The sequence below is a fragment of the Chenopodium album genome, chromosome 1 (assembly GCF_948465745.1).
Source record: "Chenopodium album chromosome 1, dcCheAlbu1.1, whole genome shotgun sequence".
In the NCBI taxonomy this organism is placed as follows: domain Eukaryota; kingdom Viridiplantae; phylum Streptophyta; class Magnoliopsida; order Caryophyllales; family Amaranthaceae; genus Chenopodium; species Chenopodium album.
Window position 1 is genome coordinate 44,088,754 of NC_137834.1, and position 19,360 is coordinate 44,108,113.

The window sequence follows — 19,360 nt, forward strand, 5'->3', positions numbered from 1 at the left end:
TAGTGTTGCGGTGAACTGGATTGTTCAGTGGATAATTGAGGTGGTTGGTTTGGTTGCTGCTGTTTGAATTGGAGTAGCTTCTAGGTGCGGTCGGAGAAGTGAGAAGGTGCGGGCTATTATCTACAAAGTGGTGGCTAAATTGGTAGGTACTGCATGGGAGAGATGTGGTCTGGTTATGATCATGTGAGGTGGTGATATTGTGCTTAGTAGGGATGTGCGTGCTGCTGTTGGGGTTTAAGTGAGAAGAGGGAGCAGGGGAGGTTGGCTTGCTTCCTTGCGGCTACTGCTTGGTGTAGGGGTTGGCTTGGTGTGGTGAAAGATAAGTTTTTGGCGGGGTGTAGGATAAGCTGGCAGCATAGTAGCAACATAGACATTGTTTCCTTTCTTAAATCGGCGCTCGAACTCACTTGACATGAAGCCCGAACACCTACACACAAAACCGAGGAAGGATTGGGACAAAGAATAAAATAAAATAAAATGGAAATAAATAAAATAAAATAAAATAGAAAATAAGAGAAATACAATTAAAACTAATAAAAATTAGAAAAAATGAAAAATAATAATCCTACCTTTGCTATTTCTTCTCAAAACAATCCCACCATTTCAAAATTTGGAAACAATCCCACCTTTACCCTCCATCTGCTCAAAACGATTCTCTTGTTTTGTAGTAGTGATTGATGAACAAATTTAATTTTGGGGTTTTTAATTATAATTATAATTTCAAATTTTGATTTATAATTATATATTTCTTTAAAAAAAAATGTATTACTACGTTCGTTTCATATTTTTGGCAACTTTTGCCAAAAATGGATGCTCCACCTTATTTTCAAGTAATACATACATACATTATGGACATTAAAAATAATTCAAAATGAAAATAAAAATACTAAATATAGGCCAATCAAATTTTTTCACATCAACAAATTATGGTGCCTTTTTTAAAGAATGATATTGTAAAATTTTCAATATTTTGCCACATAATTAATTAGCTTAATTGAGAGTTTCTTTCTCTAGATCTGAGGTTAGATTAGGAGTAGTTTTAGAGAGAGAAAGTGAGGAAAATCAAAGAGAGATTTTAAATGTTCAAGATTCAAGGGTGACAACTGTATTGAAAATCTCTGATCCATAATCAATTAATGAACATTTCTCTCTCTCCACTTACACTACAAGAAAAAGGGAAATTAGCAACTGATTTTTGCGACTACCATAATAATTAGTCGCAAAAAATATTTTTGCGACTGAAACAGACGAGTAGTTGCAAATTTTGCAACCGATTTTGCAGTAGTTGCTATGCGGTCACTAATTAGCGACTGATTTTTACGACTACCATAATAATCAGTCGCTAAAAGTATTTTTGCAACTGAAATAGACAAGTAGTCGCAAAAAATTGCAACCGATTTTATAATAGTTGCTATGCAGTCGCTAATTTACGACACTCTTATAATAATTTGCGACTAAATTGTAGTTGCCAGTGTTAATAATTTTGAAATCATTTTTTTTTCTAAAAATTGCACTACTACTGCAACTAACACGGTTGTCGCTACTTTTTTTTTTTTAATTTATTAAGAAAGAATTAAAGAAAACTCTTAGTATAATAAAGTTGTTGCCGGCAAAAAAAAAAAAAAAAGAACTATAACTCCTTATTGTAGTGCAGTTTATCGCTATTTCTCTTTACATACTCTTCTCTTTACTGCTCTTCATAAAAAAATATCAAATTTATCGCTATTTTCGTGCGCTGAATCTCTATTGTAGTGCAGTTTACGTTCTCCACTGATCATCAATTTAAGGTTTGTTTTCTAATTCATAAGCTTAATTTTGCTTTTGATATATTAGGTTTTTACTCATGCTTTTGATTAGTGAAATCGTGGTGCTAGAATTCCGTTTTGTCGAGATTGGGTTCAATTATGTGTGCTTAATTAAGGCTTATTTGGATCCTTTTCTGAAATTTCAATCGAGCTACTTTAGTTTTTCTTGCTAACAAATAATTGAATCATGTATGGCTGGTTTTTTGCGCAATTGGACTAACCTTATTTCGTGAAATTTGGTTAATGATTATGCAAATTGTGAGTAAATTTTGCTTAATTGAGGGGTCGAATTGCTTAATTGTTGCTGGTTGTTGACGGTGGTGTTGGTGAGGGGCTGCTGTGGTGATTTTGGTTTGGTTTGGGTGGCTGCTGGTGTTGGTGAGGGTGAGCAGGGGCTGTTGCGAGGTGAATTGGAGCAGGGGATAATTGGGTTGTTGTTGCGGCTGCGCGTGAAGGTGGTGGTGCGGCTGCAATTGGGTGATGGTGGTAGAATGAAAGTGTGATTGCGTGGCTGGTTTGGGCTGTGGTGGTGCAGCTGCTGTTGCTGTAGCAGTTGGGGTTGCTCTGGTGGATGATGGATGAAATTGGTGGGCTGAGAAGTGCGTGGCTAATTAGTTTTAGGAGATGCTGGTGGTTTTGGCGGTGGTTGGTGCTGGTGTGTGTGGTGTTGTTGGTGGTAAGGCTGGAATGCGTGGTGGTTGATGGCTTGATGCGTGAGTGAAGGAGAGGGAGCAGGGGTATTGATTGGTTTTGGTGGGCTGATGTGGTTGGTAGTTGCAGCAAGGTTTTGGTGGGCTGCTGTGTGCGAGAGGGAGCAGGGGAATTGGTGTGGTGGAGGTTAAGAAGGTGGGGTGATGGATAAGAGGTGGGCAGCAGCCATCAATCATTCAATCAATCAATCAAAGCCTTAATCCCAAAAGTGGGGTCGGCTAACATGAACCAAATTTGATTATTCCGTGTAGTCATCAACATAAATCTTTCTCCTCCATCCCTTACGATCCAAAACTTCATCCTCACGTAAATCCATGCACTTCATATCCTTCCTCACTCCTTCCAACCAAGTCATCTTTGGTCTCCCTCTTCCTCGTTTAATCCCTCCATGGTCCCACTCTTCCACTCTTCGCACCGGTGCACCCTCGGGTCTCCGTCTTACATGTCCAAACCAACGCAGACGATTTTCCCTTAATTTATCTACAATGCCCGCCACACCTACTTTCTTGCGAATAACCTCATTTCTGATTCTATCTCTTAAAGTGTTTCCACACATCCACCTTAACATGCGCATTTCCGTAACCTCCATCTTTTTAATATGCTCTTTCTTAGAAGCCCAACATTCTGTACCATAGAGCAACACTGGTCTTATGGCAGTCCTGTAGAATTTTCCCTTCAACTTTAAGGGAATGTTGCGGTCGCATAGCACTCCCGTGGCCGCTCTCCATTTAAGCCACCCTGACTTAATCCTGTGGGTCACGTCTTGATCAATGTCACCATTCTTCTGGATGATCGACCCTAGGTACTTAAAACATTCACTCATGGTCAAATCCTTTCCATCCAAACTCACCACTTCATTGCTTGTCCCCCTCTGAGTGCCAAAACGACATACCAAATATTCAGTCTTACTCCGACTTAGCTTAAACCCTCTAGATTCCAACCTTTGCCTCCATTGCTCCAACTTGACATTAACCCCATCCTTAGTCTCATCCACCAAAACGATATCATCTGCGAACAGCATACACCATGGAACCTCATCTTGAATTGGTCTAGTTAATTCGTCTAGAACCGTTGCAAAAAGAAAAGGGCTTAATGCAGACCCTTGATGCAATCCGATTGTAATAGGGAAATCTTTTGTCAACCCTCCGCATGTCCTCACATTTGTTGACACATCCCGATACATATCCTTAACTAGGTCTACATACCTTCGTGGGATACCTTTCTTCAACATTGCCCACCAAAGTATCTCTCTTGGCACCTTGTCATATGCCTTCTCTAAATCAATAAAGACCATATGAAGATCTTTCTTCTTTACCCTATAAAACTCCATCATTTGTCTTATCAAATGGATTGCCTCCATAGTAGATCTCCCAGGCATAAAACCAAATTGGTTATCTGAAATGCTTGTGCATGCCCTCAACCTTTGTTCAATCACCCTTTCCCACAACTTCATAGTATGGCTCATAAGCTTAATTCCTCGATAGTTAGAACAATCTTGAGCGTCTCCTTTGTTTTTATAAACCGGGACCAAGGTGCTCTTCCTCCAATTGCACACACTTTCACTCGTCCCCGATCTCCGAACTCACTTGACATGAAACCCGGGACCCTAAACACAAAACCGAGGAGAAATCAAGACAAATAAAAATGAAATAAATAAATTAGGAATAAAATAAAGTGAAATAGAAAAAGAGAAATAACACTAAACTAATAAAAATTAAATAAAACTATACAAGTAAATAAAATCAAATAAATAACAAAATAAACTTAAAACTAATAAAAACTAAACCAAAACTATACAAGCAAAGAAAGTGAAATAAAATAGACTCAAAACTAATTAAAATAAATAAAAGTAAATTAGAATACTTTCAAGGAAAAATAAAGAACGAAATATAACAAATCAAAAGCAAATAAAATACGAAAATAAACTAATTCTAATAAAAACTACGAAAAGAACTAAAACACGACAAAATTACCAAATAAACAAGAAATGTTATTAAGAGAAAACAAGAGAAAGAAAGGGAAAATAAGATAAAATAAACGCGAAAATGACTCTAAAAATACTTCCTAAGAGTGACATAAATGTCACTCATCATGTTCCTTCTCGTGAAATAGAAATTGTTTTTCTGCAATTTTCCCAATTTTATTTGGGAATTTGGGAATATATTTTGATTTTTGTTAACAATAACCAAACCCTTAACAATCTGAATATTGGCCCTGCTGCTAATTCTTTTGTAAATATGAATTTGTTAGATGAAATTTTGTAATTGGTCTGCGAATTATGGTGGGTATTTCATTGCTAAATCTGTTGTGTGTGACTGATAAGTGATAAGTGATAAGTCATGCTGACAATCTTTGTATGCAAGGCTATAAATCATACAATTTGTAATTTGTGTTCATGGTCCTTTGCTTTAGTTTTCTATGTAATTGTATATGAATCTGACTTGAATTTACTCATAATTAATGGTCCTACACCATAGATTTGAGTGTGAGATTGAAAATGAAATGTCCACCTTTGATTGTAGTGCTTCACATAGTCAAATTATATCATCAGCAAAACAGACAGGGCATTAGTTTAAATATGTGTTTCTCAGATAATAATTTATCATATCAAGTGATTTTAGCGTGCCCATGTTACCAAATTCTCCATTGGAGATTTTTTTATTTTTTTGAGAGTGAGAGAGAGAGATCAACAAAAAATGAGGTGTAAGTACGTAGTATAATAGTTATAGAAATATATATATTTCTCATGATTTTTATTTAAAAGAGTAGACCTGTATAGAAACATGTTGAAACTCAAAAATGTAATTAGAAAAGACACTGTCAACTCCTTACTAGCATACCATGTTTTTCAGATTTTCCAGCTGTACCACTTGACAAAAACTGACTTAAAACCTTATATAATATTTTTAGATTATTTTTCTAATATTTTTCCTTAACACTAGATATCCTATTCTCTTATTTATGCTGCTTCATATTTTGATGTATGTAGTTTCCGCTGTTCTGAAATTTTGTTCCCTGAGTTGGTAAAATATATTGAGTTGTACCTATCATAGTTTTGTTCTGCTTGTTTCACTATAAGCATATGCAAATCGTGGATATCATACACTAATGCATTAAGTTTCTTTTTTTTTTTTTTGTTCCTATTAAGTTTCTTTTTTTGGTTTCTCTATATTTATGTTGTCCCACCCAATGAATATGGAACACTTCTTTTTCCATTGTTTCAAAAATAAAGAAAAAGGATTGTGTATACACTATATGACTTAACAGCTGCACCTTTTCTTGCTTATCTTTCTTTTGTCTTCTAAGTAATTGCCTAAATAACTAAGTAACATATATAATAAGAATAAATACATATATAAGAAGACTATATTACATATGTGTGTATGATTAACAATGTCGTTTAGCAGTTAGGATCATGGAGAAATTGAATCGAAAATGGATGTATGAGAGATTAGAAGGTCGACTACTAAAAAAATAGTTCACAATTGGCGTGCGAGGGTTTATTGAGTTTGCTAAACAACACCGTGATTTTCAAGAATCTTCAAAGATCAGATGCCCTTGTTCAAAGTGTAAAAATGTTCCTTTTTTAGATGTTGAAAGTGTAAGAGAGCATTTGTATAAAAAAGGATTTTTTAATGACTACTATGAATGGGTTTGTCATGGAGAGGATTTTGATTCTTTAAAAGCATCTGATGAGCCATCGGATCCGTATGTTGACATGATTATTGATGCATTTGGTCAAGTTGATGGTGATCCAATGCATGAAGATATTCGGAATGTTGAAGAAGAACCTAATCCTCAAGTTAAGAAGTTTTTTGAGATGTTAGCGGCCGCACAAAAACCATTGTATGAAGGAAGTCGATTATCTGTTTTAGAGATGGCTACAAGGATTACGAGCTTGAAGTGTGAATACAACTTGCCCCATAGATGTGTCGATAGTATTTCATCGCTCATTAGTGAAGTAATTCCTGATGAGAATTCAATGTCCAAGACGTACTATGACACTAAAAAGGTGGTAAAGGGCCTTGAACTTCCTCATGAGAAGATACATGCATGCCCTAAAGGATGCATGTTATTTTGGAAGGATAAAGCTCACCTTGAAAAGTGTTCGAAATGCGGGGGGGGGGGGGGGGGGGGAGCGTTATAAGAAGACTTCTCGTGGAAAATGTGTGCCGGCCAAAGTGTTATTCTACTTCCCGATCGCGCCAAGGTTGCAAAGGCTTTATGCGACTAAAGACCTTGCACATGAAATGCAGTGGCATTCACAAAATCCTAGGGTAAGTGGAACACTCGCCCATCCAAGTGATAGTGAAGCATGGAAACATCTTGATAACACATACAAGGATTTTGCAAGTGAGCCCCGTAATGTTAGATTGGGTCAATGCACAGATGGTTTCTCAGCACATGGAAAATTTGGAAGGCAATATTCTTGTTGGCCAGTAATTGTTACCCCATATAACTTGCCTCCATGGTCATGTATGAAGAAGCCGTTTATGTTTTTATCCTTGCTCATTCCGGGTCCTAAAAACCCAAAAGGGAACTTGGATGTGTACATGCAACCCTTGATTGACGAACTGAAATCTTTATGGGAAGTAGGTACAATGACATATGATGTATCCACAAAGCAAAATTTCAAGTTACGAGCTGCCCTTTTATGGACGGTTAGTGACTTTCCTGCGTTTGGGATGTTATCTGGTTGGACTACATCGGGAAAGATGGCTTGTCCATACTGCATGGACAAGCGTAGATCTTTTTGGCTAGACAACGGCTCTAAAGTATCATGGTTTGATAGTCACCGTCAATTTCTCCCACCTACACATCCTTATAGAAAAAACCGCACTAATTTTTTCAAAAAAAGAGCAGAAACTCGATTGCCTCCTCCAATATTGACGAGCCATCAACTATGGGAGCAGGTTAAGGAGATTCCAAAGTCCATTGATCCAAAAATCCATTCGACAAAATCAAAAAAGGTTAAGACAGGGTGGCATAAGCAAAGCATCTTTTAGGAGCTTCCTTATTGGAAAGATTTGTTGATTCGACATAATTTTGATGTTATGCACATTGAAAAGAATTTTTTTGATCAACTCATCCACACAATAATGAATGTGAAAGATACCGCAGTTGATACAGATAAGGCTCGCCTAGATGTTCAGCGATATTGTAAGCGGAGTAGCTTAGAGCCTATTGAATCTGATGATGGGAGCTTGATCTTCGCAAAAGCACCATACACTCTTGATAAAGCACAACGTAGAGTGTTGTGTGAATGGATAAAAGATATTAAGTTTCCAGATGGATATGCTTCTGATTTTGGTAGATGTGTGGATTTGCAAGCCTGTAAGATACATGGAATGAAAAGCCATGATTGTCATGTGTTCATGGAAAGGTTGTTGCCTGTTGCAATGAGAGAACTTCTTCCTGATAATGTTTGGAAAGCAGTCACTGAAATCAGCCAATTTTTTCGCGATCTATGCTCTTACACTATTAAAGTTGATGATGTGACTCGTTTAGAAAAAAACATTCCAGAAATCTTATGCAATTTGGAGAAAATATTCCCACCTGCATTTTTCAATTCAATGGAGCATTTACCCGTTCATTTGCCACATGAAGTAAAAGTGGGTGGTCCTGTGCAATACAGATGGATGTATCCATTTGAGAGGTAATATACATTTTCCTAATCCACTCCATTGTTTTCAAGTTTCTTCTATATGATTTATAATTTTACATGTGAATGAGTCAATTTAACTTATTTTGTAGATTTCTTAATCATCTGAAGAAGAAAATTGGTAATAACGCACGAGTGGAAGGCTCGATTTGCAAGGCTTATCTTGCAGAAGAGATTTTTAACTTTTGTTCTTATTACTTTCAACCTCATGTTGATACGAAATCTAGAGATCTAGGACGCAATGTTGTTGATGATGATGATCTAGATTCAACTATACCAGAATTATTCCAATTTAGCAAAGGTCGTGGCAAAGGTGTCCAAACAAGGTTTTTAGATTCGAAAGAAGTCAAGCATGCACACCACTATGTTCTTTCCAATTGTGGGGTGTTAGGAGGATATGAAAGGTACAAATTTCTATAATTGGTAGTTATTTTATGCAATTTGCTAGATAATTAACGTTTTAAGGTTTATAGGAAGTTTGAAGAGTCGATGATGCAAAAATATCCTGTTATTGACCTACATGATATTTGGAGCAAGTTTTCACATGAATTTTCCAAATGGTTTCAGGATTTTGTAATTTTTTACAATCAAGTTTCGATATATCATTCACTAAATATGACTAAGGTTATATATTTTATTAATTAATGGCTTGAATTTGAAATTAGGTTATCGAATCTAATGAGACTGATGAAGTGATTCGAGCACTTGCTATGGGTCCGTCTAGACAAGTCAAAACATGGAGGCAATTTGACATCAATGGCTTTAAGTTTCACACTTTTGATTATGGAAAGCACAAGGCAACTATGAATTATGGTGTAGGTGTAATAAGTGAGGAGGAAATTGATTACTTCGGCATTTTAGAAGAAGTCATTGAGCTGGTCTACTTGGGGACCGTAAATGTCTTCAAAACCGTCTTGTTTAAATGTAATTGGATGGATTCAATGAATGGCATGAATATTCATGAGCAGTATAGATTAGTTGATGTAAACCATTCTAAGAAATACCCTGCATATGATCCTTTTGTTCTAGCACATTAGGTTTATCAAGTGTATTTTACCTCTTATCCAAGCTTAAAGAAAGATAAGAGTCAATGGTGGGCTGTTTTTAAGACTACAGCTAGGTCAAGTGTGGATGCCCCAATCGATGAGTCAATTTTCCAAGTAGACATTGCTGAGACCCCAACCCATTGTTCGTCGGATGATGATGATGGTGTTTTGTACGAGGATATGGATGAAATGGAGGAGGACGGCTCAGGTGGTGAAGAGGAAGAACAACATGAAGAAGATGAATGGGATGATACTGAATCTGAATCTGAAGAAGAGGTTGATGGAGAGTTAGGATATACTGACAGCGATGACGAGGATGATGATGATGATGATGTGGATGAAGAAGAAGAATAATTTCTAAGCTTGTAGTTTTCAATGTGTTTTCTTTGTTATGGGCTTATTTGTTTGATAGACAATGTGTTTATCTTATTTGTTTGATATATGATAAATGTTTTAAAATTTGTTGATCATATTTGTGAGCTTACTTTTTAAAATTTTTTTTTTATTATGGGTTATTATGTATAAATTAATTATTGTGCTTCTGATCTTTCTAGTTCTTTGGAAATGAAATCCTTCATTAAAAATTCAAAATTTGGCCGGGGAGGTAATCAAGGCGGTGTCCGAGCCAATAATCAATCGGTTGATCAAGAAAATCCTGTGGTCACACGACCGACACCACCACCTTCTAATGAACAAGTACAAGTAAATTCTAATGCTGATGTTGCTATTGAGAATGATGTGGCACCACAAATTTTGAATGGAGTGGAACAAGGAAAGATTGAGCTCTCACCAGATGGGCTATGGTCAGTTATATTTATCTATGTATTATATTTGTTGTCTTAGTAGCTTATTATCATTATTTATGCTTGTGCTTAATCTTTCTTGCATCAGGTTTGATGACCATACCGTTAGTGGAAATGTCACAAAATCTTGGAAGGCACACTACAACCACCCATACATGAATTTTACTGAGGTGCCACTTATGGTTAGGGATCGTTGGTTCACTGAGTTTAAGGTATGTTTAGAATTTAGTTGTCATCTTAGATATTTTTATAGTGTTAGTAATATTACCCTTGGAGTTGGAATTTGCAAAGAGGTGTTTATGATATCTTTGTTATGTATATATTGTTTATAGTTATATTTATTACGGAGTCTAGAAAAAATGGAGAAATTTGATTTAAGGCTAGAGATGACTCAATCTTGATAGGTGTCTTTCACATGCTATGAATATTACACCCTCTGACAACCTAACTCAGTAGCCAAAACCACCCCCATTCGTGCTGCGAAAGCCTCAGCCATAGCCACACGGACCTGAGCACTCACATGACGAACCATCACAACCTTAATGCTGCCATCAGAGTCCCTAATCACAGCCCCCAAGCTCACACCCCACCCTTCCAACACCGCTGCATCAGCGTTGATGCGCACAGTGCCAGCAGCAGGGCACCTCCAACAGCCACAACCCACAGCAGCAGCACTTCTAACCCAACCAGAGACAACATTCGTGTATTCCAATAGCCATGCCAGGTTTGTTTTAAGAAATTTTAAGTACCAATCCAAATGTGTAACCTCTAAATTTTATGGTAGGGCACGCTCTTTCGAATTTCGTTGTAGGATCTTGCTGAAAACTCTGTCTTTCTTGCTCCTATTTGCTGCATCATTGCTAACTGTTTGAAAACTCTGGTGGTTGTGTTCTAGGGTTCGCTTGATTTTCTGAAATTGCTGTAGGGCAAGCGGGGGTTGCCTATACACTAGAAGTGTTTTGAATTTTCTGACTGTATAAGAAGTGTTCATTGTCTTGCTCTGAATGTAATATGGGTTGTTGCTGATTTAATCTGTTATATGAGGAGAATGCTTCAATTTTATGTCTTGATTAGGTTACTTATTTATTTGCAGTGAATAAGCAGCATTACGTACTCTAGTTTTTCTAGCTATTTATGAGTGCAGTGTTGTGAATTTGACATAAAATTCTGAAGAATATTTTGCTTCTTGGCTGTAGTTCAGTTTGGAGTCATAGTGAATGATCTAGGATGGCTCATTCGTCTTCCTATTCTAAGTTTATGATAAATTGTGAAAACAGGTGAGAAAGAATAGATCGAGTAGTGGGTAACTCAACAAAATATGTTTTAGCCAAAGAGAAACCTTTTCCTAGTTACTTTCTTCTGGCTTTTGTTTCAAACTAATTGTCATGCAAGCAAACGCTTCAAATTTTCATTTTCATACTAATATTAATCTGCTGTAGCTTCAGGGTTTCGTTAATTAGTTGCATTGGATAAGCTTTAGTTAACGGTCCCTTTCTGCACCCTGCTTTCCTGACACCAATGCAACCATCGTGAGCTAATATTTGCTGTAATTTCCTTGTTGCTCACATTAAAACCCCATGTTATACTGAAATTCACTTATGATACTGTTTATCAGAATTTTCTTATCACACAAGAGACCTAATGACTGCAGTGTAAATGTATGATCGTATTGCTAATATTTTTGCAAGACTAAAGAGTAGCTTTCATAGTTTTCATGCTGGGCGGCCTGCCTGAATTAGTTTGTTTGGGGATTCGGAGGGGGCAAGTAGCATTCATTTGTCTACAGTTGGTACGGTACATCTTTCGTTTAATTCTATGATGCCGATCCTCGCAAATAATTGCTCTACATTTCCATTCTTACTGGTGGTAACTGGTTCAATCTCACTCTGATGCAAACACGAGTGCGTTTCTCACTCATATGCTCACTAATGTGTGTTTCGTCTATTTTCTGTTCTTTATTTCTTTTCTATTTCATTCTTGCATTATTGATCTAAGCTCACATGAATGAGAAATAAAATCAAAGAATTAAACACTGCACCATCTTTAATCTTCTCTGCTTGCACATACTCATAAGCAATGCAAAACCTTTTAAGCTTATCTAACTCTGCATTCCCATTAGCCCACTGCATGTACTGCATTCTTTCCTTCCTCAACTTTTCCAAAGCAGGTAAGATTTCCTGATCAAGAAGCTTATCAATCTCGTCAACTTTACTATGCTTTTTTCAAGTGTTTTCAAAGCAGAATCTTTCTTATTTTCATACATCCTTGTCCCAGCAGCCTCTTCAAGCATAGACAATATTTCAGGAGGCTTCATGTAAAACTTTTGTAATACGCCCTTGCATAATAAGAAAATGTGGATTATTCACATTGAGCTGCACTGAATGGAAGAGGTTTTGTACCCTACTAGGTTGGGCAAGGTGCCCATTAATCAGATACTTGTTCCTGCCGCCAACCACAATCTGCAAAATTTGACTAAAAGCATATAGCTTCTTGTAATTTCGATTTCCAAAAGCAATCTTAATAGCTCATGACGTTATGACTCTTATGAGCAGTCGAAAAAGGTTGATAAATTACTTGAAAGCTAGGTTCAGACTGATTAATGATACAAACAAAATGCCACCAGAATAAATAGGACCTATTGGTTGATTTGGCTAGATTATAAAATGTCAAAGTGTTCATACTTGGCTAGATTATAAAATGTCAAAGTGTTCATACCCATATCAGAATGTCAAGAATCAACCACCTATTCTTGAACTAAAATAAAAAGTTTGATTGACATACTCAAACATACAGAAAAAAAAAAACACAAATTTAACTTAAAACTAAGCTAAAAACGAAAACTTTTAGAAAAATAATAACCTGGGAAAGTGATCAATTTACACTCCACTAAAGTTGGTATCTTTGATTTTTTATCCAGTGTTTAATTCTTGAAAATCCAAGGCCTATCTTTTCACATGAATGAGACTAATGAGGAATTTGGAAAATACTTAGAGAAGAGGGACAGCTGAAAAAATGTGTAGTAATCTTTTATTTGTGAGTATAAACTTAGGTTACAGCTTATTAGAGTATTGATTCACGAGTTGCCCATGGTTTTCGTCATGCCAATATTTTAGTGTATCTTAATGAGATAGATCGTTAAACTTTGGTAGTTAATTGAGCTTTGGCTTACTATAATGTGCTGTTGTGTAATATCCTGCACTCCTGCAGCCATATCAGGTTGTAAATTAGAAATAAAATTATTTATGTATAATATGCTATTTTGAGTTAAAATTACAAGCTTTACATGTTAATTATGTGCAGCGTACATATACTTGGAGAACTGAGTTCGATGCTAAGGCTAGGAGAGAATTTGACAAAAAAGCTGGGGACCGACTTAGGGGCACATTGAACCAAGTTTACAAAATGCCTCTCCATAAGGAAGTTAGTTTCATGACTGACACTGTTCGAGCTGAATTCATAAATAAGCGTAAGCATCCTGATTTTCTGAAACGTTCTAACCAAGCAAGAGATAATCGGTTATCTGGCAAAACATTAGAGAAGTTTGACCCTGGCCATCGCCAAGGTAGCGTATCTACTCCTCAAGTGGTTAAAAAAATGGTAAGTGTATGATTTTAACAGCTAACTTGTGATTTTATATAAGATTGAAGCAAGTAGAAAATTTTTAGCCACTAAGAGATGACAATAACTAGTCTTTATTACAATTGCTCTGTAGTCTATGTCCCCTATTTTTTGTTGTATTTTTTTTAGTGCTAACAACTTCTTCTAATACAAGGAAAAGAAAAAGGATGGAATTTTACCAACTGCTGCTGAAGTTTATGAGAGCACTCATTCTGTTTGTGTGGGCAATGATGAAGTTGAATTGATGGGTGACAAGTCTCAAAAAGTCATGGTATGAGTATACTTCTATATTTTGCTAAGATTACAAAAAAAAAATGTGGTAGTTAATGTTTGGAGATATTATAGATTGTTTATTTGTTTGTGTGATTGAGTTGGAGGATGAGAATGATTTGCCGGCATTAATCATATGATTAATGTGGTATGGCACAATGTGAATTGAGACAGGTTTATTTTGAAGCCATACCCTATAGGAGGGGATTCTTCAATTTACAAAGGAGACTCTGCCGAAATTTTTACTAATAACTGCTTACATAAATTATTTTGCTATAAGTGTTACCTTTTTTATTTTAAAAAAAAAAACAACTATAATAAAAATACCCATGATCCTCTATTCCCAATAGTTGTACCTTTGTAATCTGGAACATCTATTAAGAGGTAACTCTGACTGTACTTGTATTCATGTTCTTGCATCATTGATGGGTAATACTCTATTAGCTGCTCTAAAGCAATTAAATTAAATTGTGTTTTAGAAGTCCAAACAAGTTTTTATCCCGGACGATGTCCCGAGTCATTGCTTGTATTTTTATTATAGTTGTTTTTTTTTAAAATGTATTTAGTTTATTTAAGTTTTAACATTTGAGATCATAGTTACTAATACATATCTTAATGCAGGGAGAATATATGGAAAAACTTGAGGAATATAAGAACAAAGGAATTGAGATAAACCCCGACAAAGTCTACTTGGAGGTTGTAGGTGGGCAAAAGAAAGGAAAAGTCTACGATTTAGGGAGTGTTTCACAAATGTATTACAAGAGTGATCCTACTTCTCAATCTACTGCATCATCTTCCACTCCTTCCATGATTTCTCAATTAAGTTCTCAAGTTGAAAAACTAAAGAAGATGGCGGAAGAAAACCATAACAAGGTAGAAGAAAGCCAAAAAATAGCGGCAGAGAGCTTAAAATGTGCTAAGGAATTCGTCGAAAATCATGAGATCGAAAAAGCTACATGGAAGAAGGAAAAATTAGCTATGCAAAAAACATTGCAGGAAATGGCATCACTTGTAAAACAAGTTTACCGTCCTTATAAGCCTCCTACGCCTGCAGTCACCCGCTCTCGTGATACAACTAAGTGATTTTTATTTTCTTGGTGGTAATTTTATGAACTGGTCTTTTACATTGTCATTAATTCTTGTTTGAAGTAGCTTTTTTTTATATGGGAGGTGACTTTTGGAACAATTAGTCTTATAAGTTAAATATTGTTTTTTAATACATTTATACAAAATTGATTGATATTTTGGATATTTGAATAAAATTAACATTTTGGTTATTTGAATTTATGCGTGGGTACCTTTTTTGTTTTGTGATTAATATTGGTTGTCGCTTAATTATGGTCTCAAATATTGATAGTTAGTCGCAAATATTTAGCGACTGCAAATTTGGTTTAGAGACTAATTGGTTAGTTGCAAAATCATTAGTCTCAGTAGTCGCTAATCTGTCACAAATAATTAGTTTTGTAGTCGCAAAAATTTGGTCTCGTATGTAGTTGCTAATCCGTCGCAAAAAACATTAGTCTCAATAGTCGCAAATCCGTCACAATAAAACTAGTCTCCATAGTCGCAAAAGTTTAGTCTCGTAGTCGCAAAAATTTGGTCTTGCAGTCGCTAATTCGTCGCAAAAGTAGTCTTAAAATATTGATCTCTGTAGTTGCTAATCCGTCGCAAATATATTACGACGGACAATAATTTAGTTGCTAAAATTTGAAAGTTAGTCGCTAAATGGTAGTTGCAAAGGCGTTGCAAATCTGTCGCTAAATTTGCGACTGTTCAAAAATTAGTCGCAAAAATGGATTTGCGACGAGGTCTTTGGCAACGAACCAAAGTAGTTGCAAATCCGTCGCAAATCCATTTTTGCGACGGATTGGCGACTACTTTGGCCGTCGCTAATTACCCTTTTTCTTGTAGTGTTATTTCCTTTCTTTAATTTCATGTTGATTGAGTTTTATTGTTCAATACTTTATTTGATTAGTGTAGTTCTTCAATTTTGGTTAATTCATGATTTTAATTGCTTGTTGGGTTAAATGACGATGATTAGAGAGTAGATCCTCTTGCTAGGGTTTGGGTAAAGCATGCTTGATTGACTATTGAGATTGATTTGGGAATTTAGGTTAATTAATTGTTTAGATTAAATTGATTAATGGATGTTTGCATGTTGTTTAGTTTAATTGGAGAAGGAGGGAGTAATGTTTTTACCAAGTGAGTGTATTTGGGGGTAGGGATTCCCTTACTCTCCCCTCTACTCCCTAGTGTCTAACCCGCAAATACTAAACCTAAAAAACCATGAGTGTTAAAATATGGTTAGGGTCCTTCTTAGCTTTGAAAATTAAAATCTTAGAATAATTAACACATTCAAACTAGAAACATATACCATTGTACTAGTTTAACTTTCTTTATGTATATCTAACAACGTATTTCATAATAAAATTTATTTTAAATGCGTTAGTTAAAAACTTAGAGTAAAAGATAGTACTCCCTCCGTTTATAAATATTTGTTTCATTTTTCTATGCCGAAATTTTTGGAGAAATTGAAAAAAGTAATGAATATGACGGTGGTAGGGTTAGTGGATGGTGTTTTGGGGTTTTCCTGATCCCTCGGGAGAGTTACGTCACTAAGTCTAGAATCGTCTGTCTGTACCTGCAAAACAACGGAGACTGCGGGTGGTAGGAGCTCCACCTCCGACGATCAAATAAGTAAACGTCGAAGAATATAAAAAGGTGCGAAAAAGGTAAAAGTAAGATTTTCTTGGATTCCGAGATCAGGTGTTTACTCTGATGTGAGTGAATTTAGGTGTTCGAAATAAATGAACGTGTCCCAAAATTGAGGGAGATCTCCCTATTTATAGGATCATTAGAACATGTGCCCCTTAGGTCATTCTAACCTAATGGGCTGTGCCGCTTTGCGGCCTTCTTGGGAATTGGGTCCTGAATAGGGGTGTTCAAAACTACCAGACCTAATTAACCCGACCCGTTGACCCGCCGACCCGGTGTAAAATAGTCGGGTAGTTTTTTAAAAAAACTTCAATTTATCTGGTCGAGTACCCAACCCGAAAAATATGTGTAACTCTCGGGTCGGGTCATGGGCAGGTATGTGTAGCTGGTGGGTACCCAAAAAAAACCCGTTAAGGCTTTTTTGTTATTTTTTTTTTATTTTTTCAGGAATCTTCCATAGGTGTTCATAGGTTTATTGGCTTTCATTTTTCCTCGTGTTGCAGCCGTTTACTCTCTCTCCTCTGTCTCTCCTCCCTCATTTCTCTCCTCTCTCTCTCTCTCTCTCTCTCTCTATCTTTCTCTGGTTTTCCTCTATTCTCTATATTCATCTTAGGTTCTTCCATTTCTTTCTCTCAACCTTGCCTGTGCTAGTAATATTTACTCCTTGAATTCGTGACTTGTGATTTAAAGAAGAGAGAGAAAGTGTTGCGTTCTTCATCTTCTTCAAGGATTTTAACCAAGAACATCAGAAACATCGATAATTCAAATCCTAGAAGACGTGGATTCCTATTTCAATTCAGTGCAGCAGATTCTTCAATGGATCTTCTTATTCACACTATCGATTTATACATTCGGCTTCAGAAATTTGGGCCACTTCAAATTAGCGCTTCACTTTAAATTAATTACTGCATTTCGTTAATTATGATCTGCATTTTGCAGTACCAATGACCTTCACTATTTTTTTATTTGTATGTATTATTAATGTGATATTATTCCTCCACTAATTTCTTATTCATTTGTTTATGTACAATTGGGAAAACAAAAAAAAAAATCCCGTAAATCCTTTAGTTTTTGTTCAATTATTTAATGCCTTGATGCCAATAGCAATTTGTAATTATAAGGAATATTTTCATTACTTAATTTCTAATTGTGAACTTTTGGCAGCTCTTGATTATCATTTATCACATTTTGGCAGTAATATTATCATGACTAATTCAGGTACCCTATGACCCGACCCGAGAAAATCGGGTACCCAAAACCCGAGTACTCGGATTTCTCGGGTCAGGTCATGGGCCGAATTTTAAACTACCCGAAGATCTGGATACCCAGGTTTTCGGGTACCCGAAAAAGCGAGTACCCGGATCTGAACCCCCCTAGTTCTGAATGCCACCACTTCCTTTGCTGATTAGGGAGGCCACGTGTCAGGATATAAGTGGACCAAGTTGGAGCTATCCTAATTTGACACGTGTCTTTTTCTGATTGGACCACATGATAGGGATATTTTTACCCAAAATAGATGGTAAATTGAAGAAGAGGGAATCTAAAGGTAATAAAATTTAGGGAAATTCCCATTGGTACACCCGTGGTTTTGACTTTTCCCATTGATACACTCCAAAAATTTTGCCTTCCCATCAGTACACCCAAGGTTTAGTCTTTTTCCCAACCGTGACTAACACCGTTAAAAAGTATTTCATTAAGTTAAAATAATTAAGGAAAATACTATAATACCCCTTTTAAATATCTAATGTCTCGATTTGCGTGCCGAAAATTATTCGGTTAAAGTTTTGGAAGTCATGTTAGTCTTTAAAGATCTAAACCTCGAAATTAGCAAAAAAAAATAGCGCAAATGTCTCATGTGCGTGTCAAAAATGTCTCGGTTTGCGTGCTATTACTTTTTTGTGATAGTAATTGTTCGGTTAATGTTTTAGGGATCATTTTGATCCCTTTAGGATATAAATCGAACTCGAAAGTGTAAAAAAAAATTAACGAAAATGTCTCGTTTTGCGTGTCATGACAAAACAAAAAAGAAATATCATGACGTGCAAAGTGAGTTATTTTTTGACTCCTAAAACTTTAATCGAACAATTATTATCACAAAAAAGTAATGACACTCAAATCGAGATATTTTTTGACACGCATATGAGACATTTGTGGTTATTTTTTTGCTAATTTTGAGGTTAATTTGGATCCTTAATGACTAGGACTCCCAAAAATTTAACCGAACAATTTTCGACACGCAAATCAAGACATAAGATATTTAAAAGGGGTATTATAGTTTTTTCCTAATTATTTTAACTTAATGAAATACTTTTTAACGGTGTTAGTCACGGTTGGGAAAAAGACTAAATCATGGGTGTACCGATAGAAAGGCAAAAATTTTGTAGTGCATCAATGGAAAAAGTCAAAACCACGGGTGTACCAATGGGAATTTCCCTTAAAATATAATTCTATTGGATGTCACTAGTTGAGAGAAATGAATTAAAAATTATAAAAGTTTTCCAAATAAAGGAGAAAAAAAAAACTTAAAATAAAAAGTAAAACAAGCATTTTAAAACGAATGGAGTATAAAAAGTGAAATGAGGTCATCAAATACTCAAACATGTCAAAATCTAGACGGAGAGAATAACCTATAAGTTCACTATAGGTTTTTATAAGGGTTCACACAATTGAACAAGGTTTAGGTCCAAAGTTCAGTCTGATCTCTAAGTCTTAAATTATCAAATTCTTAAA

At 35.8% G+C, this 19,360-nt stretch overlaps 1 protein-coding gene across 1 annotated transcript; it reads left to right on the forward strand.

Annotated features, from left to right (window-relative positions):
- Window positions 1-9,378: 9,378 nt before the first annotated feature.
- Window positions 9,379-15,082, forward strand: LOC145583068 (uncharacterized). Its single transcript, XM_081640219.1, has 5 exons — window positions 9,379-10,027; window positions 10,116-10,239; window positions 13,328-13,624; window positions 13,800-13,916; window positions 14,537-15,082. Exons 1-5 carry the CDS (start codon window positions 9,789-9,791, stop codon window positions 14,996-14,998), a joined length of 1,239 nt encoding a protein of 412 aa, XP_081496345.1. The 5' UTR covers window positions 9,379-9,788; the 3' UTR covers window positions 14,999-15,082.
- The last annotated feature ends 4,278 nt before the right edge of the window (window positions 15,083-19,360 follow it).

Bases quoted from the DNA above. Each gene is read 5' to 3' on its own strand.
- LOC145583068 (XM_081640219.1), top strand. From the start codon at position 9,789: ATGAAATCCTTCATTAAAAATTCAAAATTTGGCCGGGGAGGTAATCAA. The intron at 10,240-13,327 runs GTATGTTTAGAA...AATTATGTGCAG, and splicing joins GTTGGTTCACTGAGTTTAAG to CGTACATATACTTGGAGAAC. The intron at 13,917-14,536 runs GTATGAGTATAC...ATCTTAATGCAG, and splicing joins ACAAGTCTCAAAAAGTCATG to GGAGAATATATGGAAAAACT.